We start from the raw sequence: 27,200 nt of genomic DNA, 5'->3' as shown, positions 1-27,200 counted from the left end.
GAGCCTGACAAACACTGACCTGCAGGAACAATGAGGCGGCGCTGCGGCTACTGCCACGGTTGTGGCTCCGAGTTACAGCCCACGGGGCCTTCCGCATTCAGGCTCGAGGCTCACTTTACGCTCCGTCCTCAATGGGGGCTGTGTAATGTGCAACCAGAGATGCCTCCTGTGTAGCGACGCAGCACCCACTTCATCATCCATCACCCCCACGAGGCAGGGTTGCTCTACTATAATTGGTGCTGGTGGCCACTCAGTCCCAGTGGATTTATTATTAATGGGATTATTGTTTGCTCAACCATAGAATACAGGGGGGGGGGGGGGGGGTATCACCAATTTATACATATCTCATGAAAAAAATAAAATCCTATTGTTTTGCCAGTTGTATGACGTCAGGTGAAAGAAAAGTTGCGGTTTCCTTTTTGTATAAACAAGTAAAACTGCGTAGGCTAAATCTAAACATCGAGGTTTTTTCCCTTTGTTACAAAAATAATTCCATGTTGCCTTTAAAAAAAAGCAAGAAAAAAAAAGCAAGCATAAAAATGGTTAGGTCACCAACAAGAAATGTTAAAGCTAGACCTAAATAATCACACCGGATAGCCTGGTTTATTCTGGGACGTTGCTTTGGGCACGCGCTATTCCTGCACTTGCTGTATCTATTACTCTTGGCTCGCCTCTTTTCCTTCCTCGGGAAACGTTCACAACATGCTCGCAATATTTCTAGCTAGTGGCTATGCAACGGTGACAGTTCACAGGGAATTGGTCCGTCGCGCCTCTAACGAGCAAAATCGTGAATTAGCCAAGACAATATCTACGCGCAACGATGACGAATTCATGGCAGAAAAAGACGGGGATTTATTTCGTCAAATTCTTTGCCAGTTAATGCAATTTTAAAGGCAGGGTGACATTGAGAGTAGTGTGTCCATAGTAACCGACACCTGCAGCGGATGCAAACAAACCACGGTCGCATTTGCCTCAGTGCTGCAAAGCTGGAGCGCAGAAAATCCAAACATGACAAGAATGCTAAATATTTGTCTTTAGTGGCGTTGGATATTGTCAATATCAGCGGAATCGAGTGGAGCACTGGCAATATACGCTATTTTTTAGGATAACAGAATCGCGTGGTAATTAATAATTCAGCACAGAATAAATGAATGCGTAGGCTAACTGTTTTGCTTCATAGCTGAACTGCAGAGTTGACTGAGGAATTGTACCGGAGCTAGACACTGTCCTATGATGTCAGCGCTTGGAGAAACCTACCAGTGGGTTGTAGCGTTGCGATTTGATACAATGTATATAAGGAGCTAGCTGAAATGGGTAAACGTTTTAAAATTTGAATGTACAGTTGTATCCATAGCCTACTGGGTAACATTAATTTCAAACGAGTAATCGAAAAAGATAGGCACCAGTCGCCTGGACATTACAGGATTATAGCAAGACGAGGCTAGCCACCACTCGCAAGCATGATTGATTGTGGACGTATTGCGAAGTCACTGTAAAGAATCAATAACTCCGCATTATACCAAAGGAAAAACTATATATAGGCATCATTAAAGCACTTTGATCCAAAAGTAGAAGACTGAATTCTTCAGCCACACGAGTTCATACATGCTCGGTTACATACTTTAGTCTTCTTGAATGTAAGGACAGTAGTTAGCTACTGTAGCTACTAGACAACTACGCGAAATGCTACCAGGTTCTATCCAGATAACGGGAGAGACACTCTCGGGGGCTGAAATAAAAGACATTTGCGACAGCCTCAAAGAGAACAGCGTGAGATTGCTGTCGGTGCGGGGTTGCCAGCTTTCAGATCGTGACTTCGGACGGGTGTGTCGCGGCGTCGCGGAGTCCCACTCTCTGGCACAACTCAACCTCAACCTCGGCGTCGTTTTGAGCATCAGCCGGGTGAAGCAACTTGCCGATGCACTCAAGACCAACAGATCGATTCAGACGTTGTTGTAAGTATGACATATTGCATGTCTTCTCGTGAAAACAAATCAATTATTTGATTTATAGCGGTGCATCTTCTGCAGATTTGCAATAGCCACTTAATCAGCTTTTCGCATGGGGTATTAATCCATGTTGTGACACTTCATACCGCAAGACCACATTTATATTGCGATATACGGGGCCAAGAAAACGCCAAGATAGAAAGTTGTAGCCTAATGTATGCCTGTCACTTCTGCACGTGAGAGTGGGTGTTTTGAATGTGCGGCATTGTTCTCAACACGACCCTAAGAGCATTGTGCACTGACACCATATTACCCAGTTTGCTGGGTAGCAAGTAAATGCTTCTAAGTAACTTGTTTTGCCAGTGGATAGTTTGCAAATAACTCCGATTAAACGCAAGGGTGTCGTGCTATTGCTGCTATTCACTGTTCATCTGTGCCCGAGTTAATGGATAAACGTGAGAGGAGTGCGCGCATGGAAGAGACTCAAAATAGTACGCTATGGGAACAAAGCCTGCGTTGTTGTTTGATTAAAGGCTTATTGTATTTTCGTACGGCGCTTCGAAGGAAATACAATGGAGAAGCCCTGGTTTAATTGGGAAATTAGCTTCCATAGATGTTCACTGAGACGAATAGTCAAATTTGAGAAGAGTTATAAGAGTTTATACTTAACTTAAGTTATATTGACGTTAAACTCCCCCAGGTGAATACGAGGGCAAACGAATGTCTGGCGAAGAGTAAATTACGCAAACAAATGATTGTGGTAAAATGGCAATCCCACATCTGTTTCTACGGCTCTGGCCTATACTATAGTTCTGAATCGTCATTCCCTGTCCCCGACAGCCTTCACGGTAGTCCCCTGTTGGACGCAGGACTGGTGGCACTGAACACCGCGCTGTCCACACATCCGTCGCTGGTGTCGCTTGACCTGGGAGACTGCATGCTCGGCGATGAGGCAATACAGCTCATCAGTGGCATGCTGCCCCCGGACGGGGCCAAGTCAGGTGACCCAAATTTTATTTTCACTTCCAACATTTTTAGCGTCCAAGCTGGTGGCATATAGGGACCTACAGTGATAACAACTGCCTGATAGCATTGAGATAATAACATTTAGAGTGGGATCACACAAAATAATGATTCCATTGATATTTCATAAAGTAGTGTACAGTTTCAGTTTTTCATTTTTATGTGGCATGTTCATTGCCCCTGCCTCCCAGTGCAGATCTGATGCAGGCATTTTCAGAAACCTTTAGAACTAAAATAAATTTAAATATTAGCCCTTTATACAATACATTTCTGTGCACCCAACTGCTGCCTACTTTCAGCTTACAATCAAAACAATGGCTAGGCATCATTGGTAAAGGTAAAAATGTCACAACTCAGTGACTTAAAATTGCTCAATGAGATTGATGCAGTATAGTGTAATATTTTCTGTTCATAACACAGTATAAGTCTAATTCATTTTATAAAGGTAATCGCATATTAGCAGGGCTGCACTGTGGTTCATTTTCTGCTTACAAGTACCACTGGACCTCAACATCCTTTATTCACCACCGACAGGTTTATGCTTTAGGTCTGTGGCGTTACAATTCTCATAACTGCATCCGTTATCAAAATGAATCACTCTTGCCTCCCTGATCTGGTTTCTCAAAACCGCCGCTGTCATTGGGCAGTAAAGGTCATGTGACAGGTGAAATTATAACGATATCCCCGCAGGTCTGAGAGAGCTGACCCTGAGCGCTAACCCGGCCATCACCACCAAAGGCTGGGCCCGACTGGCCATCGCCGTGGCCCACAGCTCCCAGCTACGCGTCCTGAACCTGGACTATAATCCCCTGGGTAAGAGCCGATCCCTGTGCCGGAACAGGCAGGGCTTTCAGGTTGTGTGTGGTTACTCTAAAATTAGAATACTCTAAATGACAGAAAAAAGCGGAATGCCTCAGTGATGGGCAGATCTGGGCCAAGTGCATAATTAGTTTTGGATTCAGATGCTGTTCTACGCTTTACGGAGCGCGTCTGGCGTTTTTCAACCTATGAAACACTCTCAATATGTGCGACGGTCCTCTCGGTTGGCTCAATTGCACTTGGCAAGATCAATCGAGCACAGAAAACAATTACAAAACAATTACGTATTTGACCCAGGTCTGGTGGTGGGTGTACCTATATTACGCTATAGCATACACAGGATAACCTAAGTGGCCACTAAATACTGTTAAAATAAAACTTCAATAATTAGATTCACATGGAGAGCAAAATCAGTGGGAGACTTTCTTCCAGCTAAAGCCTCATTGAGTCATGTGCCTATTACTGTACATGCATTGCAGTCAATCACATGATAGGGAATAGCACACTTCAGCTATATGGGAACATTCCAACCATCATGTTCTGAAATGAAGCCAATGAATAAACTGTATGTGCATGGTGCGTATCATTCTTGATCACCTCCGCCTTAATGAAATAATTATTTCACCTTTTTCTCAAGAGGGAATTAACCTACATTCTCCATAAAATACATACATACATACATACATAAATACATAGTTACCTATAGTTCACATTTGGAATTTGGCATTTCCTCTCCAGATTTCAATATTTAGTCAAATATGGCAATAATTTGGTTATAGTCTCTCAGATTGGTTTACCAAAACAAACTCCTGTGGACCTACGCTGTGTTCAGATTTTTCTGCCAGCCATCTCAACAGTTGAGAATATTTAGAACATAAAAACGTTATAAATTGCAGACTTGGACAAACAGTTTGATTTACATCATTCTCCACTTAACAGTTAGCTAAGTAGCCAATATCAAAACTCAGGTCACCCTTTCTTTGCTGTCTAAAATAAACTAAAGCCAAAAAAACTCTCCCAAAAACAGTGATTATAAAACTCATCCAGTTCTTCCTCTCCACTCCTGTTCTCAACAGTTCTTCCCTTTGCCATAAAATAAAATGACACTGCTGGGCTTATAAACATATAGGGCTGTTTCACAGACTCAGATTATGCCTAGTCCCAGACATAATTCCATTTTGAATGGAGATTGAACTAATCCAGTTTAGTCCAGGATTAAGATTCATCTGTGTCTGTGAAACTGGCCCCTCATGTGTAGACAAAGATATCTGAAATTTCTTATCTCGTAATATTCTCCCATGTCCATGGATAAGACAGGTTCCATGGTAGTAGTTCTCTTGTTTTTGTAGTCCTCTCAGTCTGGTTCGTGCCAGGGCACCACTTTACTTTTTGATCTGACTCGCAGCTCTGAATAGATTTTTTTTTTAAAGAACTGAAAATTAGAAATATGAAATGAATTATTGGCTTCTGCCTACAGGAGCTAATCATCCAGGTGCTTGAGTCACCAGAGACCTCATCAAAAATTTCTACAGGAGTTTTGATCATGTACGAGGCAATTTAAGACCACCGTGCCCAATCCTTTATAATCCTTATCTAGTGAGACATGCTGCTGAGAAGGGAGTTTAAGATGGGCCTGATGGGCACACGTCTGCTATTAGACTGCTCTTGGCCTTTCATTTTGTGCTGGGAAAAGGAGTAACTTCCATAATATATGACAATTGTACAATGCATTTTTAAATAACCGGGGATTCTGTCATAGGATAGAACTGGGGCAATTAGCCATGACCTGACAAGCCATTGTCAGTCCTCACATTGTTGGTAACATTAACATTGGTTTTGTGAGCATGTAATAAAACACTCCTTTTTTTCCCCTCATTAATCGTGCTTCATCCCCGCTGCACCTATGAACTTGGTCAGGTGTGCATGCTCTGCCTGTCTCTACTGAAAACACATGTGGAGCTTTACCTTTGATCCTATGAGCATATAACCATGAACACCTGCACTTGCATGAATAGATTTAATTGGGAGTTTCTGGGTGAATGGCACAGATGAGCTTCTGTTGTGTTCTGTATGCCAGCCTTCCCGTTAATCGCTGACACTTCTGGAAAAAGAGTGGCAGAGCGAGAGAGGAGAGGGGGAAAGAGGGAGAAGGACAGAGTGAGAGAGAAGGGGACAGAGGGACAGAGAAAACTTAATTGAAGGAAGGGAGTAAGAGAGTGAGTGAGTGAGAGAGAGAGGGAAGGACAGAGTGAGAGAGGGAAGGAAGGATAGAGAGAGTAGGAGAGTGAGTGAGAGGGAAGGAAGGATAGAGTAGGAGAGTGAGTGAGAGAGAGGGAAGGAAGGATAGAGAGAGTAAGAGAGTAAGTGAGAGAGAGGGAAGGACAAAGATGGGAGAGAGGGAAGGAGATAGAAAGAGTGAGAGGGAAGGACAGAGTAAGAGAGAGGGGGAAGGAGAGAGAAAGAGGGAAGGAAGGATAGAGAGAGTAAGAGAATGAGTGAGAGAGAGGGAAGGACAAAGATGAGAGAGAGAGGGAAGGAGATAGAAAGAGAGTGTGTGAGAGGGAAGGACAGAGAGTAAGAGAAAGGGGGAAGGATAGAGAGTAAGAGAGTAACCTTGCATGGCAGCCAGTCGCCGTTGGTGTGAGAGTATGTGTATGAATGGGTGAATGAGAAGCATCAAATGTACAGCGCTTTTGATAAAGGCACTCTATAAATGCAAACCACTTACCAATAAGAGAGAGGGGGGAAGGATAGAGAGTGAGAGAGGGAAGGACAGAGAGGAGGAATATATGAATACTATAGACAGGGTTATGGGATACCCTTCTTCAAAATAAGGTTGCACTACACAGGGCCCACGTACCTGGAGCCTGTAGCGTAGGGGGTTCACACGGTGTGGGAACATGATCGATACGCTATAGACCCCAGTTTTTGTTGCACTGTTATGTAGCTGCCACCATAGCAGCATTTTAATGATGAAAAAGTATTGATAACAATAGGATATAAAAAAATGTGTAACTATTAACATAGACTTAATATTGCCCTAATAGAAAGGAAATTAATTTGACGAAGCTTGAAGTGTATTAATGTTAACATTGTGCAGTCAGGCCAAACAGTTCAAACAGTATGATCTGGTGCAATGTACACCAAATTTTGCCTCATCTAATTCAAGCCAGAAAGTCGAACACATTGCAACCAGTTTTGTGTCATTGTTGAAATAATACACTGTCCACCATTTAAAAATAAAAAATAAAATGTGCATGTGATATTTTATATGTGTATTTTGATCCCACAGCTTTAGTTGGATAATCTACCCTATTAATTGATTAATTTCTCCAGCTGTGGAAGGCCAGGAGTTGACTGGGCTGATTACTAGGGGTTTGACAGATCGCATGTTCGTTGGAGAAAAGGTCATTTAACCGTGAAGGCCAAACATATCACTGCTATCTCTGTCCCGGAAGGGCCCACAGTCTGTGGGAGAAGAACTGAATTAGCATTCAGTAACGGAAGATCTGATACAGTTTTAAATTTAGTTCAAGGTTATCTTTTCATTAAAAAGCAGGCAAAGACAAGCATACTGAGTACTGTCTCACTATCTACTCCTCTACGTCATCCATCCAAATGTACGGATGGCTGTGGGCTTAATGAAGAAGATCCACTGCTTTTGGTTTTGCTCAATATTATTTACTTCCCTGGGCTAAAGCTGAAATGAACCCATCCCATTATATACACTCTGTGAGCACTTAATTTTTTTCCGCAATATACTGCTGTAGCCTATCCACATAGAATTATGACGCGCTGTGTGTTTAGAGATGCTGGTTATTTGCGTCACTGTCACCTTCCTGTCTGCTTTGACCAATCTCTGATCTTTCCCATTCACAACACATTTCTGCCCGCAGAACTGCTGCTCACTGGATGTTTTTTGTTCTTCGCTCCATTCTCTCTCTAAAATGTTTTGTATTTTCTGATTGTTTTTCTGGTGGATCCAGAAAGCTCAGTGTCCTAGCCACGCAGCCCAGGGAGCAAATGACAGAAAATCGTTCAGCCCGCTCAGCCGCTGCTGTAGGATTTGGGCTCACTCAAGCACCTAACCTCCTGATTCATCAAAACCTCGTTTTGATTGAAACAACGCTCTCTGAAGAATAATATAATAACGCAGAGTAATTGGACAGATTGTGCGCCGGCTGTGGGGGGGGGGCCTGTAGGAGTGCAGTGGAAAATGAACGGCTGAAATCGGACACGCGGACGCGCGGTCACAGCCATACCCGCACCGCGGTCTCACCGATGCCGCTTGGCTTTGCAGGAGACCACATCGCCGGGATGCTGGCGGTCGCCGTGGCGTCCAGCCGGTCGCTGGAGGTGCTGGATCTGGAGGGGACCGGCCTCACAAACCAGTCCGCGCAGGTCAGCAGCTCACACGCCAACATCAGCTCATTTCTGTACTGTACTCACAATACCATAACAGCACATTATATAATAACCGTTTAAAATGTTATCAAAAAGTAATGCAAGGACAAGGATTAAGCTTAGTCCTGGACAAAACTGAGTTTTGTATGAAGAACCTTTGTTCAAAATTACATTTAGTCTTGTACTAGGCTTAAGATGCGTCAGTGAATCTGGCCCATCATTTTGTAATCTGCCTATAATGTAATAAATATTGAGTGCATAATGTAATAATGTTTTGCATATAATATCGTAACTTGCTACATCATAAAAAGGTGTGCTACCTCATGGTGGTCTAGGACCAGAATTGGCCACCCTTGCTCAATATTACACACAAAAATGACTATGTTATGTGCTCAATATTCTTATCATATTATAGGCAGGCTATTACATAATGCGTTTTTATGTCATTTTCTTGTTACATTGTACACAGCTATTAGATTATGTGTAGTTATACATCATGAGTCAGTTGTGTCATGGAATGAGCACAGGTAAATTCCCACTAACGTCACAGTGCAGTCAGATAATCCCAGAGGAAGAAAAGAAAAAAAACAAAAAAAACACGCCAGTCTTAGTTTGTCTTTCATATTTGCTAAAACAACTCTTTAACCCAATTTGTGATTGGTGTGATTTGGGGCGCCCCAATCGCAGTATAAGCCCGTCCCAGCACTGTAAAATCCTCTGTTAATTTGGGAAGGAACACATGTGCGTCTTCCAAAATCCACACAGCCAACTGCCACGCCATACCACCGCTCAGTCCACTCGCGGAGCTGAAACAGTGGGGACTGAAGGTTCTGCGATGTGGCGCGCTCTGCCCAGCGGACTAAACCCATCCCACGAGGCCACTGTGCGGTCAATCGTGTGCCGGAAACGTCCTAACGCAGCAAAACTGCATTCGAAGCGCCTATCGATTCCGCAATAAATATTCGCGCTCCTTGCTTATTGTGATTACGTTCTGGCTGCTCTCAACATTCAACCACTGCAGTATTTGAAAAAAAAAAAAGTAACTAAATGCAATATGCTGAGATATACTATTATGTTCTTTGAAATACTGTCGGTATGTTTCTGTGTTTCCAATTGATTCGCTTTTTTGTGACAGGAATGTGGCATTTGATGAATTGCTGTACCGTGTATTGCGAATTATCTTTTTTCCTGGGGGGGAGGGTGGTGGTTTAGCCTTTCGACATCACAAGCATGCCGGTTATTCTTTAGTTATTCAGTTGCATGTAATCGCAGGGGATGAGTGGTATTATTAGTCATCTGGTCCTGTTGATTTCCCATGCCGATCCACACTGTGCCTATCAAACGGAGTGCTTGTTTCTCTCCTTCGTCACGCCTCACACTGCCCGTCACACCATTAAAAGGATAATCAGTTTGCCTGAAATGAATTAGCTGCGTGGCCCAAGCCAATTCTCATTTAGTCCTAAAACAATTAGATGCTGATTACGTGACTGAAGTAACCTTTCACTTCTTTCTCTTGGCGAATTTCATTTAACTAATTGGCAAAGAGAAATCTAATTACCCCCGAAGTGATTGTGCATTAGTAGCTACATGTGACGCGACACCCTCAGGAATTGGCAGTAGAGTGCCATTTAATCCACATGGAGTAAAATAAATTAATTTGAAAATAATATAGATAAAAAGAAATTGACCACCAGATGGCGCTGTGGTCCACAAAATCGTGCATGTTGGAACATTCAGGCGAAAGCCTCCCTCCGAACAATCTAATTATGAAGCCAATCAATTTTCTGAGACGATGCCTTTCATGTGCGTGGAAATGTGTGAAAAGCGACAGGTTACCTGCACAGAGCCCAGGGCTAGCATACCCGCGTTATGTGGTCTTTGATCTAAGCATACCACTTGACTCTCACTCTCACTCTCTCTCTCTCTCTCTCTCTCTCTCTCTCTCTCTCTCTCTCTCTCTCTCTCTCTCTCTCTCTCTCTCTCTCTCTCTCTCTCTCTCACTCTCACCCTCTCTCACTCTCTCTCACTCTTGCCAAGAGCCAAGAACTTGGATCTCATTTGTAATGAAGATGCGCTTATCTCCAGGTGTGACACAATAGTGTGTTCTCTCACAGCACTGTGTAGCTGCCTGATGAAAGCAGATCCTGAAGCTTAATAATACCTGCAGCGTCAGAGAATTTCAGTCTGGAAGTTTCCACTCTGAACCGTATACCACAATGGCTCTTTGGCCGAGCTGAAGATGTGCTTGGCGTGCACGTGCCATAAAGATGTCTCGCTGGGTTACGCAAGACCGAGTTGCACAGTAGCAGTTAATTGGGCGATAACCCTGATTCATCCCCATTCTCAGGGGGGTCTTCAAGGAGCAATGGTTATTTAAGGAGTTGCTTAGCAGCACAAGGGGATGTTTAAACACAGCGAACTGCATACGGACACACGCACCACGACACACAGGCAGGGGGTCAGCTCTCATTACATGCAGTCAGTCCATTTGGGATGGGATTACCTTATCTTATGCATGCAGCGGCCATTTTGAATGAGGTCTGAACGCAGCAGGTCCCAGCTGTGGACTATGGAATAGTCTTCAAGTTATTTATTTTTTTAAGCTGCATGAATTACTAGAGTTAGTGTTTTAGCTTCACTGGAAGGTTGTAAGCACTTTTGAGCGTTAATAACGCAGAGTTGTGTACCTTGCGAGTCTCTAAGACTCTGTCGTGGAGCTCACCCTCGTCGTGGCCATCAGGGGCAGCCACACCTGTCTGAAGGCCCCCTCTCTCTGTCTCCGCAGATCTTCCTGGACATGGTGGAGAACTACCCCACGTGTCTGCGCGTGCTGGTGCTGGCGGAGAACGCCATCAGCCCCGAGCTCCAGCAGCAGATCTCCGACCTGCTGTCCGAGGGCGAGGAGGACGAGGACAAGCAGGCCGGGGCGCGGGGCAGCGGCGGCGTGGCCAGGGAGAAGACCACCTGGCTCCCCAACAGCAGTGAGTACAGCCAGGTCACAGGACTCCCCAACAGGCCCAATCGCAGCCCTGCCCAACAGCAGTGAGTACAGCCAGGTCACAGGACTCCCCAACAGGCCCAATCGCAGCCCTCCCCAACAGCAGTGAGTACAGCCAGGTCACAGGACTCCCCAACAGGCCCAATCGCAGCCCTCCCCAACAGCAGTGAGTACAGTACTCCCCATCAGCAGTGAGTACAGCCCAATCACAGCCTGCCCAACAGCAGTGAGTACAGCCAGGTCACAGGACTCCCCAACAGGCCCAATCACAGCCTGCCCAACAGCAGTGAGTACAGCCAGGTCACAGGACTCCCCAACAGGCCCAATCGCAGCCCTGCCCAACAGCAGTGAGTACAGCCAGGTCACAGGACTCCCCAACAGGCCCAATCGCAGCCCTGCCCAACAGCAGTGAGTACAGCCAGGTCACAGGACTCCCCAACAGGCCCAATCGCAGCCCTCCCCAACAGCAGTGAGTACAGCCAGGTCACAGGACTCCCCAACAGGCCCAATCGCAGCCCTCCCCAACAGCAGTGAGTACAGTACTCCCCATCAGCAGTGAGTACAGCCCAATCACAGCCTGCCCAACAGCAGTGAGTACAGCCAGGTCACAGGACTCCCCAACAGGCCCAATCGCAGCCCTGCCCAACAGCAGTGAGTACAGCCAGGTCACAGGACTCCCCAACAGGCCCAATCGCAGCCCTCCCCAACAGCAGTGAGTACAGTACTCCCCATCAGCAGTGAGTACAGCCCAATCACAGGCCTCCCCTCTGCTGCTCCCGTTCAACCATGATAGCTGCAACTGCAGTTACCACAGAGCAAGAAGCCTGTGGCAGGTTGTACCGATCCAAAGCATGCAATTGGATCTTACACTGTACCTGATCAGAAAGATTGAAAACCTTTACATTGTGTCAATTATCGACACATTCTTAATCGCTGGTCGTTTAAAGACTGCATGCCATTTCAGGAACGTGTGCAGTTCTTACAAATATATTTTAAAAGACATGGAATTTTCGCTATGTTTTCTCACCTTGCCAGACTCCAGCTCCCAGATGGTCTTGGTGACATCGGGTCTGGGGGACAGCCTATTGGCTGAGACTGAGATGTGAACCAGGAAGCCACCTTGCTTTTTGCACTGCGCACGAGACCGTGATCCACATCACATGGTAGCGAGCAACCAATCACTTTGCATGACCTGTAGCACTTGTATATAGTGAAAGAAAGTTTTCAGCAGGCTTCAAAACCTTGAACACCAAGTGACTTAATATACTCAATAGTTAAATATTTATTTTCAAGATGTACAGTCTATTTATAATTAAATATTTAAGGGTAATGTAACCATTGAAAGCATACTCTGATAGATCAGCGAAATGCGAGTTGTGTTTGTTATAGTCTGATGTCAGAATAAAACAGTTTACATCTTCTTAAAACAGTGTTTCTGCTTTATTTAAGTGTTATTTGCAGAACATATTACCATTTTGTGGATTTAAGCACCCAGACTGAATATACAAACATGAATAAGTACACCAATGAATAAAGTGAAACGTATTACAACTATAATCATAAACAACAGTTTCATTTATTTAGTAGCTGACCTGCTAATAAATTCTGCTCTGTAAGAGTGTGTGATACCAGATTCAGGTGAAAGAAACATTGTGTACCAGAATAAACTCCCACACAACATCAACATTACCATCGGTGAGAACTGAAATCACACCTAAGCAGTCTATGCATTGCAACAGAAAGAAAAAGGTTATAATGGCTTTTCTAAATGCACCAATAAATTCACTCATTTTTAGGTCAGGAGTAGCATTTTCCTGCAGATGTTTGGTGCACAGACCTAGAACTAATTTGGGGAGTGCCATGTTGAGTTTGGAGTGAAACGTTAAAAATTTTCACTTGAGCAATGTCACATGCCAATGAGAAAAAATATATCAGATTAACTCAAATTTAATGTAGGCTGTATATACATATTCAATTTTAGCCTTTTAAAAATGTTTTTACTCTTAGTGAACCTCGTTTTAATAAAGCAATTAAAATCTCAGTTCGCTCAGAGTCGTGGACAAACGTGCAGAGCAAGCCTGATTTCCCATCAGCCAATATGGCTAGAAGACGTGCCTCTGAAAGAGAGGCAGATTGTTGTGGCACATTTAGCAGGCACTTGTTGATGAAGACGGCTCAACTCACTGCTTCACAAAGAAGAAGGGTAATGTCAATTGTGATGTCAGCATGGAACTCTGATGGAAAGACTTCAGCAACAGAGACACCTGTGGTCAACAGCGAATAGCCCCGGATTGTGATGTCTGTGCACTAGGCTGAGTTGCAAGGCTGAACAAGGCTCTGAATCAACTGTAAGATATATAAGGATATACACCACCATCCTTGTTTATCTGGTCTCGTTATGCCTACAAATCTACCCATGCACCATATTAATATCAAAATGCCTAGTTAGATGTAAACTTTCAGAACTATCTTTGGCAGAAATTAAATCGGCCATATTGCAAAGCAGTGCTAGCCATTCAAGTACTTTTTAAGCTGAGTGTTGTCTATTTCTCTAAAGAACACATACAGAGTACTGTCAAGAGGGACTCTCATTAGCTTGGTGACCAGAGCAGAAATACAGGGAGTTAAGTGGGTAAAAGATTGCAGCTGTTTATGAAGTGCATCTAATCGCCTGATCCGGAGACGGCGCAGCATTTTAACGCACCTTCAAAACACCTCAGCTGGTCTCACGAACAGAATCGCATTTAATTTGAAAAAAGGCTGAAGGGCACTTGAGAATATCAGAATACATAATCGTACAAAAGAAATTAGCCCGAGTGCGTTGTGAATGCTTGCCACAGCGTTGCAGACGAGCGCATGGAAAGCTGGATAGCTGGGCTACAGGTTAAAGAGCCGTGTTTAAAAGCGGCAGACATACACAATGGTTGGCGGGTGAGCTTATGGGTAGAGCGCTGCTGTTGAACACCCTTCTGCAGGCTAATTAACCTGGATTTCTTCAGGGAAATATCCAGCTGTATAAAAACATACATGGTGAAGCTGTGCGTGTGCCAACTGGCTGATCGCCCTGCAGACCAACACACAATTTTACTGGTGCTACAGCTACTATTACTGCTGGTACTGCTACTACTAATACTGCTACTACTACTACTGCTGCTGCTGCTGCTGCTAGGTACTGTTCGTGGCCCACTGCACAGTCTCTCTCCCCCCTCTCAGTGTGTAAAATTAACTTCAGAATTTGAGGAAGAGGGGGGAAAAACAAAGTGGGGGACAACAGGTGTCATACGATGAAAGGCTCACCATCTCTCAGACCTCTCCGTTCACTGTCCAGTTCCCAGGAAGCAGGAATAATACCGCCAGTGCGCACAATCTATAATTAATGTGGAATATCTCAGATCAATGTCCCTGTTGCTAGGTGACTGGGGCAAACCGAGGGCAGTTTTCCAGGGCCTCTTCGGCTTCGACAGCAAGGTCGTTCTCATTCCATGTAGCCCTTGAAAACGCCAACACACGATGGAAGACTGATACGGCAATGTGGTTATTTGGGTGCAGAGACCAGCCAATTAGGCTACTGATGGTGAGGATGATAAACAACGCTGATAATTAACAAAGAACTGCTGTGATAAACCACAAACTGCTGAAGGCACAGCTGTGATGCCATTACAGCCCTAACCAATACTGACAGTTTCAAATATCCTGTGATAAAATTTGTTGTGAAAATATAATCTAATCCTGAATCACCTTATTACTGCTTGTTTTTTTTTGCTGTTGTTTTTTTTCTTCCTCCAACACTTGACTAGTCATACGTAATGTCAAGGAATAGTGTTGAGTTGAATGGCTTTCTATAATATATGGCGGTACATCCATTTCCATTAAAATCTTTAGAAACAAATGCGAAAAACAGGTGAAGGAACTGGTAGCACTCTTATGTCCACCAGGAGGCAGACCAGCAGTTCTGTGCTAGCAAAATGTGGTGCAACGGGTTGCGAAGTTGATAGTTTGCATGTAATCTGAATCGAGTTTGACAACGGAGATGGATTTCTTTTCTAAAACGGAGAGCTGATTCAATCAACCCATTTTAACACCACCCTAGACTCACTAAACAAATCAGACGATCTCAGGGGCAGATTTGACGCGTCTAATTTGTCCAGCGAATGAATGCAATTCACATTACGGAATTTTAATCATCTTAATATAGCGGTTTAAAAAAAAATGTTACAAAGCCGTAGACTGGAAAGAACTCTTTGTCTTTTTTAATTGCATCGCTTAAATAAATATCTAAATACTGTATATCCCAAGGCTTTATCATCAACATTTATAAGAGGATTACTTTATTACTATTTCACTTGCGGTTGTGTAGGACCCTGCTGCCTTCAGATTCCGTTTGGGCTTTAGACCTGCACCCCGATCCCACCTCCACCAGAGGGGGCTATTATAACGATCAGAAAGTACTGTGGGGAAATCTGTCAAGGCATAAAACATTTTACAGCTATGATCAATCTTCAGTTACTCTCAACCTGAGACACTCTTGCTCTCACGTGCATCTACGGGGCAACATATATCCTAGTGGCTAAGCTGCGACATAGAAGTTCGGTGGTTCAAGGCCCGGTGTACCCACACTAAGATCAGTGTGGCTTTTGGGACCCTGAGTGAGGCCCTCAACCCCACATTTTCAGGGGGGGCCCTGCTTAGTCTAATCAACTAAGTTGCTTTGGATACAAGCATCAGCTAAGTAACTAATGTAATCAAAAAATAGACGTTACAGTTGGCGAGACTGGTACTGAAGCGTTTGCCTTATGTTTTTTATGATGTACTTTATCGGTTAATGGTCGAGTTGGATCATCACCTCCAGCATATCAAAATCTGGACAGGATAAACTCGCATCAGAATGTGAAGATGGTCAGAATCACCGTACAGCAAGGTTATGACCCTGACAAGTGAAGTTTGGCTAGACTTCTTTTCGTTCTATTTTCGCTCCTGCTAAATGTAAAAAAATATAAAAAAATAAAAAACCCAGCCATACTCCATCACCACAAACCCACTGCAAGGAAGAGAACGAAACGACTAAGTTTAAAATAGTTTTATTTGTTTTAAAATATACATCCTCGGTTTACAAATTCAGAAAATAAAATTAGTACAGGTTTTAACAGTCTTTTTTTGGGTTTTTTTGTTTTTTTTTTATGGTGAGGGAGAAAAAAAACTTATACAAGGTGCATTTACAAAAATCATGGAAGTTTGCTGAATTAAAACAAAGGAAATCTAAAAGCCATGGGAGAACTGCAACACAGCTCTGGGAGTGGAGTGAACTAACCAAAACAAACAAAAAAATCCAAACAAACGTATTTTCCCCCAGAGAGAAGCACCAGATCGCCACGGTTAACCAGACAGACATGAAGTGTGAGCGACCACAGTACAGAGGAACGGAACGGAACTAAATAACTCTTTACCTTAATCTCCTAACAACGGCAGACGTAAGGTAGCAATGGAAACCATTCCCCATTGCGACTTTTAAGATATTAGCATCGCCATCATACTTATGCCCTTTAAAATTCACACAGCCCACATTAGGAACAATCACTTTGTATACGTTAAATTGCACCTGTTGTTTAAAAAAAAAAAAGAAAAAGAAAAAAGAGCGCCCAAAAATTGTGTTCGAGCCGGCGAAATCAGACGCACAATGTACAAGTCAAGTGGAAAACACAAATAATAACGTGAAAGATGAGACATAAAATGCACACAACTTGCGATGGAAGCATAATGATGCAGTAAGACATCGGGAGCAGTTATACAATCATTTCAAAATCATTTCTATTGCACGTTTTTTTTTTTGGGGGGGGGGGGCGGGACGACGACGACAAACTGACACACCGTCTCATTTAGTCACATTTCAGGCCTATTCTCAAGTGGCGTGCTAAAAGACAAAAGACAGGGACCAGGGCTACTAAGTACATGACAAAAATACAAACGAAACGTAAAGATCTGAACGAGATACATCATCACAAACCGTTCTTGCCGTCTCTTCGTACAGAATGCAAGTGTTTCATGTAAAGATAGCAAGCGGTTAATTTGTAAATAGTGTTGTTTCAAAACGAGAGAAGGTCAGTTAATCAGTACACCCAGGCCTATTTTCTGTGTAGCTGAATAAAGCCTGCTTTTATATTGGACAAGGTTTTCTCGCCGTCCATACCAGACACCCCCAGCAAGGTGACCTTGGTTTAGAGACGCAAGTGTCAGGCGACGATGTGTTTCAATTATATTCATGAAAGAAATTCATTAAAGTTGCAAGAGACAGATGTAAAGGTCTATTTATACGTACGTTTGAAAAGCACAGCGTTTTTTATGCACCATTTTCTTTGCATGAGGGATTGCAAATGCACTCCTCAGAACATCTTATAAGAGCATTAAATATTTAAAAGGGCCATTTCTACGTACAAGACAATGACAAATGTGCTTTTGGAGGCTTATTTTAGAGCGTAATAAAGTATATGCATTATTTATTCTGAAGGGTTGTTATAGGTCTGTGTCTTAATTATGGGCTGGAAGTACTACCTTTTTGTTCTGCTAAATTCAACCAATACAACTTAAAAACCTAAAAAAAAAAAAAAAAAGAAGAAAAAAAGGAGAAAGTCTGAAAGGAAAAAGAAATCCATCCAAGGGCCGAGCTCTTTTATCATCGCAGCCCAACATCCTGCCCTGCCATGCTGAAGAAAATGTTGAATTATTCAGGTTGGCGAGTACAGTGAAAGCAGGCGCGCTGGAGTAGTGGAGTGCCTTTTATACCGGGCGCGATGACTCATGCTCCGTACGGAAGACTCACACCGCGCGTCTGCGACCCGCTTTCGCGGAGTTGCTTTCAATTCGGCGCGCGCTGGAACACAGGTTCGGCCTTTAATGATATGTTCGAATTGCTAAATGAGAGCCACAGGTGCTTTGCTCTACCTTTCACACGTACGAGATGCAGCTCTTAAGGAGATTTTACGGTTTGCCCCCATTACCTGGGAACCGGGGGGGGGGGGGGGGGGGGGTTTATCAGCAGCTCATGTTCATATCTCCCATCCCAGAATACTTCTGAGGAATATTTATTGGATGTCATACCTTGAAGGCATACATTTAGATACATGGACGCCGCTTAACACCTTGTTAACACTTTTAGGATCAGTGGTAGAGCACAAATACTGCATTGGAAACAAATCAGCGAATGCAGTTACAAACTGGAAAAATGACACGATAAGCTATGGGCAGACCAGACTAAAATACGCACTAGGATGTTAGTGGACAATTAACAAGACAGCGCGACAGCGTAAAAACCATCACATAAAACTGCAGTTTAAAGGCAATGTGATTTGTGTATTTTACAACCGATAGAAAAAACATTAGTTAGACAAATCATTACAGTGAAATATACACCAATTAAAATGTCGACCACACTATACAAGACGGATTACTGTCCCAAAATGCATTACATCCTTCTTATGTCCCGAAAACCCTAATCAGTGTCACCACAGTGTCGAAACCCCATGACTTAAATTACACCTACAAATAAGACAAATAAACTTGGAGAAAGCACACTAGCATGTCCAATCAAGAAAGTTGAATATATATATAGGGCTGAGAACTTTCCATAACTGGTGCTCCAAATAAAGAAATGAAATCAAAAGCCAAACACTAAAGAAAATCAACTCATATACCCACAAGATTTACCTCTAATTATACATAGAGCTTAACTTAAATGAAATAATATTGAAGACAAGGTTAATGCTACAATACTCAGAATTACATTCCTGATCCGGTACATAAATCAGCTTCAGTTACATTTCTTTAAAAGAACAGATAATTGCATTGTGTCAGTGCTACATCCAGAAAGACATCGCGTTCCCTGAAAGCCTGACGGAACACGCCGGAACAATAGCCCTGAGCCAGCCGGTAGTGTAGAGCAACCGCAAGACCAGGACCGCAACCACTGGCGTTTTTCTTTTTCTTTTTTTTGCATGCGTTTTATAAACCAGTCAAGATCGACACCCTCCACTGTTTGAAAGGGAAGAGGGGCATTTTCAGAAAATAGTAAAAGCGCTTACGAAACACTGCAAGTGGTTACCCATCTGTGTGACTATAACTGGGAATGGGTACAATCTCACCAATCTCATGAGGTCAGGTCGGGATAAACCTTAAACCTTAACAAAATGAAGCACTCATAGCCTATATCAGTTTACGAATTTGGTCGTCACGGAAACGAACAGCATTGAGCACCAATTTAAAGAAATAATAATACTCAGTCCATGCTAAGGACACTCATTCCTAAGATTTGTTAAGGATGAAGAATACCATGACATGATTTCGGAGAATTCTAATTGTAAGATCGGTTCGTAACGTGAGCGAAAGGCGGGCCTATCTGGCATGCGTTTGAAAGTGAAGACTTGCCCAGACGAAAATGACAGTTGGATTCAAAACAAAACCGCCAATACCGAACAGTGGCAGTCGTGGACAATCCCACAATCAAGACTTCTGCTGACTCACCAGCTTATCTAATATGAAGATTAATGCTTCTTCAACATCAAAGAAAGACAACTGCCCACTGCAGCATGGAAAACGTAACATTTGTCTGTGTTCATCCTGGTCAGAGAAAGAGCAGGCATGATAAAGCAAAAGCAAAAGACAGCCTTGCAATCAAATGGCAGCCAAAAGAAGGACTTGTGTATCAAAGAAATGAATTGTGAAAAGGATGCTGTTATTTTTATATAAAATTTGGGCCTTTATGTGGCGGGCAGTCTTTTTGTTCTTCTTCACAATAACTAGGCAGACAACCGCTCACGGACTTCAGCCAATGCGGTTTCATATAGACCATGAAACAGGTCAGGGCAGGGCCTACACAATATTGTTCACTCTGCTTGTCAATAAACAACCGCTAATTGGAACTGGAGCAAAGGATGAAAATGTCAAAGTCAGAAATACATGAGACACAAAATGTCAGCATTGGCCAGTTATGGGGTTTATCCTGGTTTCAGTTTGAGGGCTTCACAGCAGGAATACAAACACTGACACCTTGTGTCTGCGGGGCTGTCCTGGTGTCACAGACACACACACACGCACGCACACGCACGCACACGCACGCGCGCATACAGGCGCTCTCACACACACGCGTGCACACACATACACACACACACACACACACACACACACTCTCTCACATGCACGCACACACACACACACAGGCCCCCAGGTTACCAACTGACAACATACTGCAAGTGGAATGGAGATCAGAGCATTCCGGGTAAAGTACAGGTGAAGCAAACAAAAAAACAACCGTTCAACAAGAATGTTCGCTGAATAATTCCTGAACGACTTCATTTTCTCACATATTTACGGAGATAATCTTGTTTCTTCACAATACTTAAAAGTCAATACTCAGGCAGGAACTTTGGTGAATGGTATTTCGATTATTTCTGTTACCATGTGAAGTGTCTTTGGGACAGTCTGCTGTGAAAAGCACTATACAAATAAAATTGAATTGAATTGCATTACTGGCGAAGAGACATTTCTTTCAAATCAGGATCAAATTCTCTGGTTGTTCTCTGTGCTGACTCATACTGGTGAAAAAAATCTTACAATTGTTCAGGCATGCCAAAAGACAACCACGCACATCGAATCGCTTCCAATTCCCATTTAAATTTAGCAATGCTGATTAAACAATGAACGCAATGCTGACATCGGTAACGCTGATTATGAGCACTTATTTTAAGACGGTTTAAAAATACTGTTCTCTCTTTTAGCTCTTGGGAACAAAAATGTGACGTACACAATCATTTGTCTTAGAATATCCACCTAATATGGTAAAAGCATTTGTAAGCCATGTTGCAACCAGACTAAAGAAAATCACCAGCAAATTAGAAGACAAAAAAAAAACATAATATTTGACATTAAAAGAAAATCTAAATAGTTAAAAATTAAAAGACAATGGAGTGAAAGGGAAAATAGTGTTCTCTTTTAAAAGGGCTAGAAGTGCAGTGGTAACCTTTTTGTTTTTTTTTTAACGGGGGAGCAGGTGGCATCAGTAGCCACAGACCCGGGCTTGCTTTGCTTGTTGTCCAGTGAGGTGAGTAGGATCTGAGCTCTGAGCATTTCAGAGATTCAAGAGTATCGCAACAACAGGCTCCAGAGAAGGACCCAGGCGTTGTTTCAGGTCTTCTGAAGGTCAACTCCCCGACGAGGAAAGACAGGCACTGAGAGTGAATGGAGGGTCTGCAGAAAGCCCTTCTGTAAACTGCGATAGGACCTACTGCTATCGCCACACACAAGAGGCGACTCGCCCACACAAGGTGATGAGTGTTGTACTCTCTCTTGCTCACCTCACCCCCACCCCCCAAAAAAAAGCCAACCCCCCCTCTCCCTCCCCCCACACCTTGAACACAGAGGTTGAATACGGTATCAGAGGTTGTGCCACCAAACTCCCCAAGGGGCGACTTCCATGGGCACATGAAAACGAGGAAAACGTGATTCCCACACCACCTGGCTTCTTCGGTTCTGCACGGTCAGGAGTTGGGTTTTCGGTGAAACTTGCATTTTTCCTCTTTCCACTGCAGCGTAGTCATGGGAACAATCAAGGAATGGCTACATCCTCGATGACTCCACACCCCTGGAGTCGACCATTCCGCCCGCACGACTGTCACATTACCATTCACAGGTCTTCTCAAGGGCGTTTCAAAACATACAAAATAAAATCAGCTCCTTCAGATACTCAATCTCGTAGGACACTTGAAACAGGGTCTGTACCTTAAAAGATCAGTTCGGGGGGAAAAAGGGTATAGTTAGTGGAAAATTCCCCACCTCCTTTACAATCAACGTCCGGACACGATTCTGTGAGAAGCGCTTTTTGGAGGCCAGCTCTTGGGGCCCATTGGTGGAGGACAGACTGCAGAGCAAGGCCCTAAGGAGAGACAGTGACGCTGCCCCCTACAGGAGGCTGAGGGTCCACAGGGAGTGAGGATCTAGAGCCAGGGAGGGCAGGGGGGAGGGCGGGCATCAGTCCAGCAGGTTGCCGTGCTCTTGCGCCCGGGTCAGGCTGTCCTTGCGGTGCAGGTGGTGGACCCCCATCCTCTTGGGGCTCTTCTGGGGACGGCCGGGGGCCGCTTGGGGCCCCGCCTGGCCGTGCAGGAGAGGGGGCGGAGGCGGCGGCTTCTCCACGAAGTCCTCCAGGCCCGGGAGGGCCCTGGGGGCCACGGCGGGGAAGTCCTGGGGCAGGACGTCGCGCTCCTCGGCGGAGCTGCCGGCCGACGCCGCGTCCACGAACTCCTTCCTCCTGCTGGCGGGGCTGGCCTGCTCCACGGCGGTCGCCACGGTGACGGCCGTGTCGCAGCTGTCGCCGTCGTCCAGCGGGTCGAGGCCCATGAGCAGACGCTCGCTCTCCTCCTGGGAGAAGTCGGCGCCGTACTGGCTCTTCCGGCTGCGGAGGTCGGCGCTGCTGGTGTCCGTGTCCAGACTGGAGCCCCTGCTCGCCGTCCAGCTCTGGGGGGACGACTCCTCCCCGTCCGAATACGCGCCCCGGTGCACGCCCCGCTCGCGGTCGCCCGCCGCCTTCCCGTTCCTCCGCCGGTCCAGGTCCTTGACCGTGTCGCTGCTGAAGGAGGTGCGGTTCACCAAGGTGCCCTCCGAGGTCGGGGCCATCTTCTCCACGAACATGCGCTGCCAGTTGGCCAGGAGGTCCTCCTCCGAGCTGCCCGAGCTGGCGAAGGCGCTGGGGGCCTGGGGGGGGCTGCTGAAGGGGCTGGACTGGCTGGAGAGGGGGTCGGCCACGTCGGGCTGGGGCGGGCAGCGGGGGTGCCCCCCTCCGGAGGAGGAGGAGGCTCCGGACCGCCAGCCTCCGTCGGACACGGCCGGGCTGTTGGGCACGGTGCGCTGGCGCTCCCCGGCCTCCTCGTCGTTCTGCACCAGGCTGAGGGAGATGGCCTGCCGGGTGGCGTAGGTGCAGTTGGGCAGGGGGCTGTTCTTGGGGATCTTCACCTTGTCGTCGGAGGAGAACTCGATCACCTTGCGCCCGGGGTACAGAGGGTGGGGCGGCGGCGGGGTGGGGTAGGGGTTGAGCTTCTCGAAGGAGGGCGCCGGCGGGCCCCCGCCTTCCTCCCCGGAGTGGCCGTCCAGGCTGGTCTGGCTGCGGGACATGCCGTTCTGCTGCAGCAGCTGCTGCTGCTGCTGGTGCTGCTGCTCCAGGCTGGACGGGCGGCCCAACCCCTGGCCCCCGTTCTCCTGGCCCTCCGGCGGGGGGCCCGTCATGTCCACGTGCACGAAGACGTCCTCGGCCACGGGCCGGCCGGCGCTGCTGCTGGACTGGGCCGAGTTCAGCACCAGGGGCTCGGGCTTCTCCAGCACGCGGGCGATCACGGAGGTGGGCACCACGTCCGCCGGGGTCAGGCTCAGGGAGTCCGGGTCCTGGGCCTGCGCCCCCTTGTCCGGCAGGCTGGTCTTCATGTGCTTGTTCACCATGTCCTGCAGCTCGTAGGGAAGCTGCGGGAGAAGGAGGAGAAGAAGAACACAAAATGGAGAACGCCGATAGTGCGATAGCAGAGCATCTGGGTAGCACCTGGAAGGGGTTAAGTCCTGCTGCAAGAAGAGGAAATCAAAGATACAGAATTAAAAAGTCACACTACCCATGTGTCAAGTGAGAAATTAACACGGTACACAGAAATCACAGGGGCCTCATACACTCAAACTTTAAAAACACCTGCAGGCACCAGCGTATCTTATTAAGGCACTCTTCTGGTGTGTGGATGGGCCGGATGGTGCAGTGGACTGTGACGGGCAGCGCTGCAGGTCGACCGGCTCTGGTGAAACCAGACATTTTCTTTAATTACTCAGACCGTAATTGATGTTACATTGACTGGTCGGGGCCACAAACTGGACATCAATCATTGAACAAATCATTTGAAAACCGGACATGCCGATCAAAGAAAATGAGCATCTGGAAACCGTAACGACGGGTCATTCCAAATTTGAGAGAGGAAGGGGGGGGGGGGAGGCAGAGCATTTAACAGAACAGAAATATGCATCACACGACTCGGTATGCTTCTAACAGCACTTGTGAAAATCTGCCACCTTGGGGTCCCACCGATACGCAAGCTAAGACGGCAGAATTACAGCCTCGCTGTTTCTCACACTTTATCGGCCTCATAATACAGACGACAGTAATAACAGGAGTCATGTACCTCATTGACACCGCCTTGCATCTGGCTACCAAAGTGTGAATTGAGTGTGTGTGTGTGTGTGTGTGGGGGGGGATGGACGGACGGGGGACTGTGAGGCGAAAACGCTCAAATGAAGGTCTCTAATGACTGCAGATTGAGGTCAAGATGAACTCCCGGTGCCTCTACTTAGCATCGATGACCGTCCGGACTGCCATGGGGAAGGGGTGAGAGAAGGCGCCTCGACGCGGGATTATTATTGAAAAGGAGTGACTGAGCGAGGGGAGAGGGGAAAGAGCGGACCTCTGAAGTTGTCAGGGCCCTTTATCCGGCTCTCTGATATCTGAAGTGAACGAGAGAAGCGGAGGCCGCCTATCGATTGGTGGAAAATGGGCGAAGAGAATTAGCGATTTCGCAGCGGCTGCCGCTCCACGCAGTAACGATCCTGTTAAGCAATGTCTGCCCCCACCCCGCCGCTACCTCGGGATCCAGGGGGGAAGGGATCAATGCAGCGCTGCAAACGCCACGCCAGCCTGCACTCCTACAGCCTGCACGGAGTGTGTGCGAGAGCGTGTGTGTGTGTGTGTGTGTGTGAGCGTGTGTGTGTGTGCGAGAGAGCGTGTGTGTGTGTGCGCGTGTGAGCATGAGTGTGTAAGTGTGTGTGTGCAAGTGTGTGTGTGTGCAAGAGCGTGTGTGTGTGTGTGTGTGTGTGTGTGTGCGAGAGCGTGTATGTGTGTCAGTGTGTGTGTGTGTGTGTCTGTGTGTGCAAGCGTGTTTGTAAGTGTGTGTGTCCGTTAAGCATGTGGGCACGTGTAAGTGTACGAGTGCGTGTGTGTGTGTGTGTGTGTGTGTGTGTGTGTGCAAATGTGTGCATGTCAGTGTGTGTGCGCCTGTAAGAGTGTGCGGATGCAAGTGTGTGTGTGTGTGTGTGAGCGTGTAAGTGTGTATGTGTCTGTGTAAGTGTGTGTGTGAGTGCATGTAAGTGTGTATGTGTGTGTGTGTGAGCGTGTAAGTGAGTGTGCGCGTGTGTGCATGTAAATGTGTGCGTGCGTGTGTGCGTGCGTGTGTGCGTGTTAAACTGGCGTGTCATCAGCCCCTCTGCCAGTATGCATTACGCTGAGAGAATGGCCGGAGCCGGCAGCCAGCAGAGAGACATCAAAATTGGGCACTCTCCATTTTCCCCCTGATTGATGCCTTTTTCTCTGAGTGCTTTTCATCTGCTGTTGCTTTTGTTGAAATAATGGCTTAATCAAAAGGGCTGCTGGTTAGCACCGAGGCAGGATCGGGCCCGGGCACCCCCCGATCGCACTCGCAGTGAGCCGCGGGAAAAGCAGCGCAGAACGCCTCCACGCGCACGCCACAGCCGCGCAGAGAGCTACTCACACTAACGACCCACTCGTCAGCGTGTTTGAAAACTACACGCTCTGCGCGCGACAACTGGATTTAATCCAGATTTCTTCCACGAAAAAAGTCCTCAGAAACTAATGGGCCAGCCTCCGAACACAACACATTACCGATATGTTCCTGATTTATACCATCCCGACAGTGATTTTTATTTTCTTTTTTTCCTGTACGTTTCTGATAGCGTTGCGGTCCGTGGCGCCGGCTCATCGTAATGGAAGGCAAGCGTTTGCCGTTAGCCCGCGTCTCCCGTCGTAGCGGTCCCGGGAGGGCTCTGTCACCGTGGTTATTGATGGTTCTCTCTGGTGCGGTTTAATCTACTCCAGGCAGAAGCTGGCTTTCCACGCTGACCTGGTACGCGCAGGCGGAACGTCTCCGCGCAAGGCTTTGATTTCATTAGTGGGAGAGAAATGCACCCTCCGGTTTTTGAGAGTCTAAAAAGATTCTTCAAACTTGCCTGAAACATAAAACTTAACTACGAGGATTAGATATGGCATCGGCTTACGCGCTACAATGTTTTTAATACTGAGGTAACATTGAGCCTTGCTCTGCGGAGATGGAGGTTTACTGAGCAGTGATGAATAAGGGCCGCATGAATCAGTCCGGAGCATCTGACAGGTCGTCATGCCGAGGCGACGTCACAGACCCGCGAGCGCGAGTGAGCTCAGCCTGAAATAATGAATTACAGCGGGACGCGGAGATAATTCACCGCTGATAAATTATACATCCCAAAATAGTCAACATGGCCCGGAGCGACAGCCTACCGAAGCCGTGGCAACGGCCCCCCCGAGACCCGATACCCAGAGATGAGTCAGTCCTGTCCATTCATAAACAAACAAATTAAAACAGGAGGGGGGAAAGCTCGCCCTGAGGATAAACAGCGGGCAGAGTGGCAGGCGACCCACTCTCCCTCCCCCTCCCCCTCCCCTCCCCTCCCCTGCAGAACCCACTCTCCCTCCCCCTCCCCTCCCCTGCAGAACCCACTCTCCCTCCCCCTCCCCTCCCCTCCCCTGCAGAACCCACTCTCCCTCCCCCTCCCCTCCCCTGCAGAACCCACTCACGCTACACTGTACAAGCCTGACGGGTGTGTTCGTACTCACGCTACACTGCAGAACCCCGGCACTACAATGTAGAACCCCGATGCGTGTTAGCGCTCACGCTGCACTGTAGAACACTGACGCGTGTGACAGCACTAGAACCTGTGTTGCGAGTGCTCCCCTCCCCTGCAGAACCCGTTCACGCTGCACTGTAGAACACTGACGCGTGAGACAGCACTCACGCTAAACAGTAGAACCTGTGTTGTGAGTGCTCCCCTCCCCTGCAGAACCCGCTCACGCTAAAGTGTAGAACCCTGACGGGAGTGTTCGCGCTCAGGCTCCGGATGGCGATGGCATGTTTCGGTCCACGTGAAGCCAGGCCCAGCTCTGCAGGCTCAGCTGT

General features: G+C 46.4%; 2 protein-coding genes across 3 annotated transcripts in view; one reads left to right on the top strand and one right to left on the bottom strand.

Annotated features, from left to right (window-relative positions):
• The first annotated feature begins 703 nt into the window (after positions 1 to 703).
• lrrc73 (leucine rich repeat containing 73) lies at positions 704 to 12,620 on the top strand. 2 transcript variants are annotated; one of them, XM_061228604.1, is made up of 6 exons: positions 704 to 1,955; positions 2,790 to 2,950; positions 3,663 to 3,785; positions 8,092 to 8,192; positions 10,981 to 11,176; positions 12,229 to 12,620. In XM_061228604.1, exons 1-6 carry the CDS (start codon positions 1,684 to 1,686, stop codon positions 12,297 to 12,299), a joined length of 924 nt encoding a protein of 307 aa, XP_061084588.1. In that variant the 5' UTR covers positions 704 to 1,683; the 3' UTR covers positions 12,300 to 12,620. The 2 variants fall into 2 exon arrangements, with proteins under 2 accessions (XP_061084588.1, XP_061084589.1); XM_061228605.1 differs by lacking the exon at positions 12,229 to 12,620 and adding an exon at positions 11,313 to 11,442 and having other exon boundaries at positions 10,981 to 11,190.
• Positions 12,621 to 21,600: 8,980 nt separating this feature from the next.
• tjap1 (tight junction associated protein 1 (peripheral)) overlaps positions 21,601 to 27,200 on the bottom strand; it is a 64,063-nt gene continuing 58,463 nt past the window's right edge. Inside the window, exon 10 of the mRNA XM_061228573.1 lies at positions 21,601 to 23,685. Coding sequence (XP_061084557.1) covers positions 22,207 to 23,685 — 1,479 coding nt within the window. The 3' untranslated portion in view covers positions 21,601 to 22,206. The remainder of the gene's footprint in view (positions 23,686 to 27,200) is intronic.

Source organism: Conger conger, chromosome 18 (assembly GCF_963514075.1).
Source record: "Conger conger chromosome 18, fConCon1.1, whole genome shotgun sequence".
Classification (NCBI taxonomy): domain Eukaryota; kingdom Metazoa; phylum Chordata; class Actinopteri; order Anguilliformes; family Congridae; genus Conger; species Conger conger.
The sequence above is the reverse complement of the archived record's forward strand: the minus strand, read 5'-3'. Positions and strand labels throughout refer to the sequence as shown.

Coding starts and splice junctions, on each gene's coding strand:
- lrrc73 (XM_061228604.1), top strand. CDS start 1,684: ATGCTACCAGGTTCTATCCAGATAACGGGAGAGACACTCTCGGGGGCT. Junction 2,951..3,662: donor CCCGGACGGGGCCAAGTCAG/GTGACCCAAATT, acceptor ATATCCCCGCAG/GTCTGAGAGAGCTGACCCTG. Junction 8,193..10,980: donor TCACAAACCAGTCCGCGCAG/GTCAGCAGCTCA, acceptor CTGTCTCCGCAG/ATCTTCCTGGACATGGTGGA.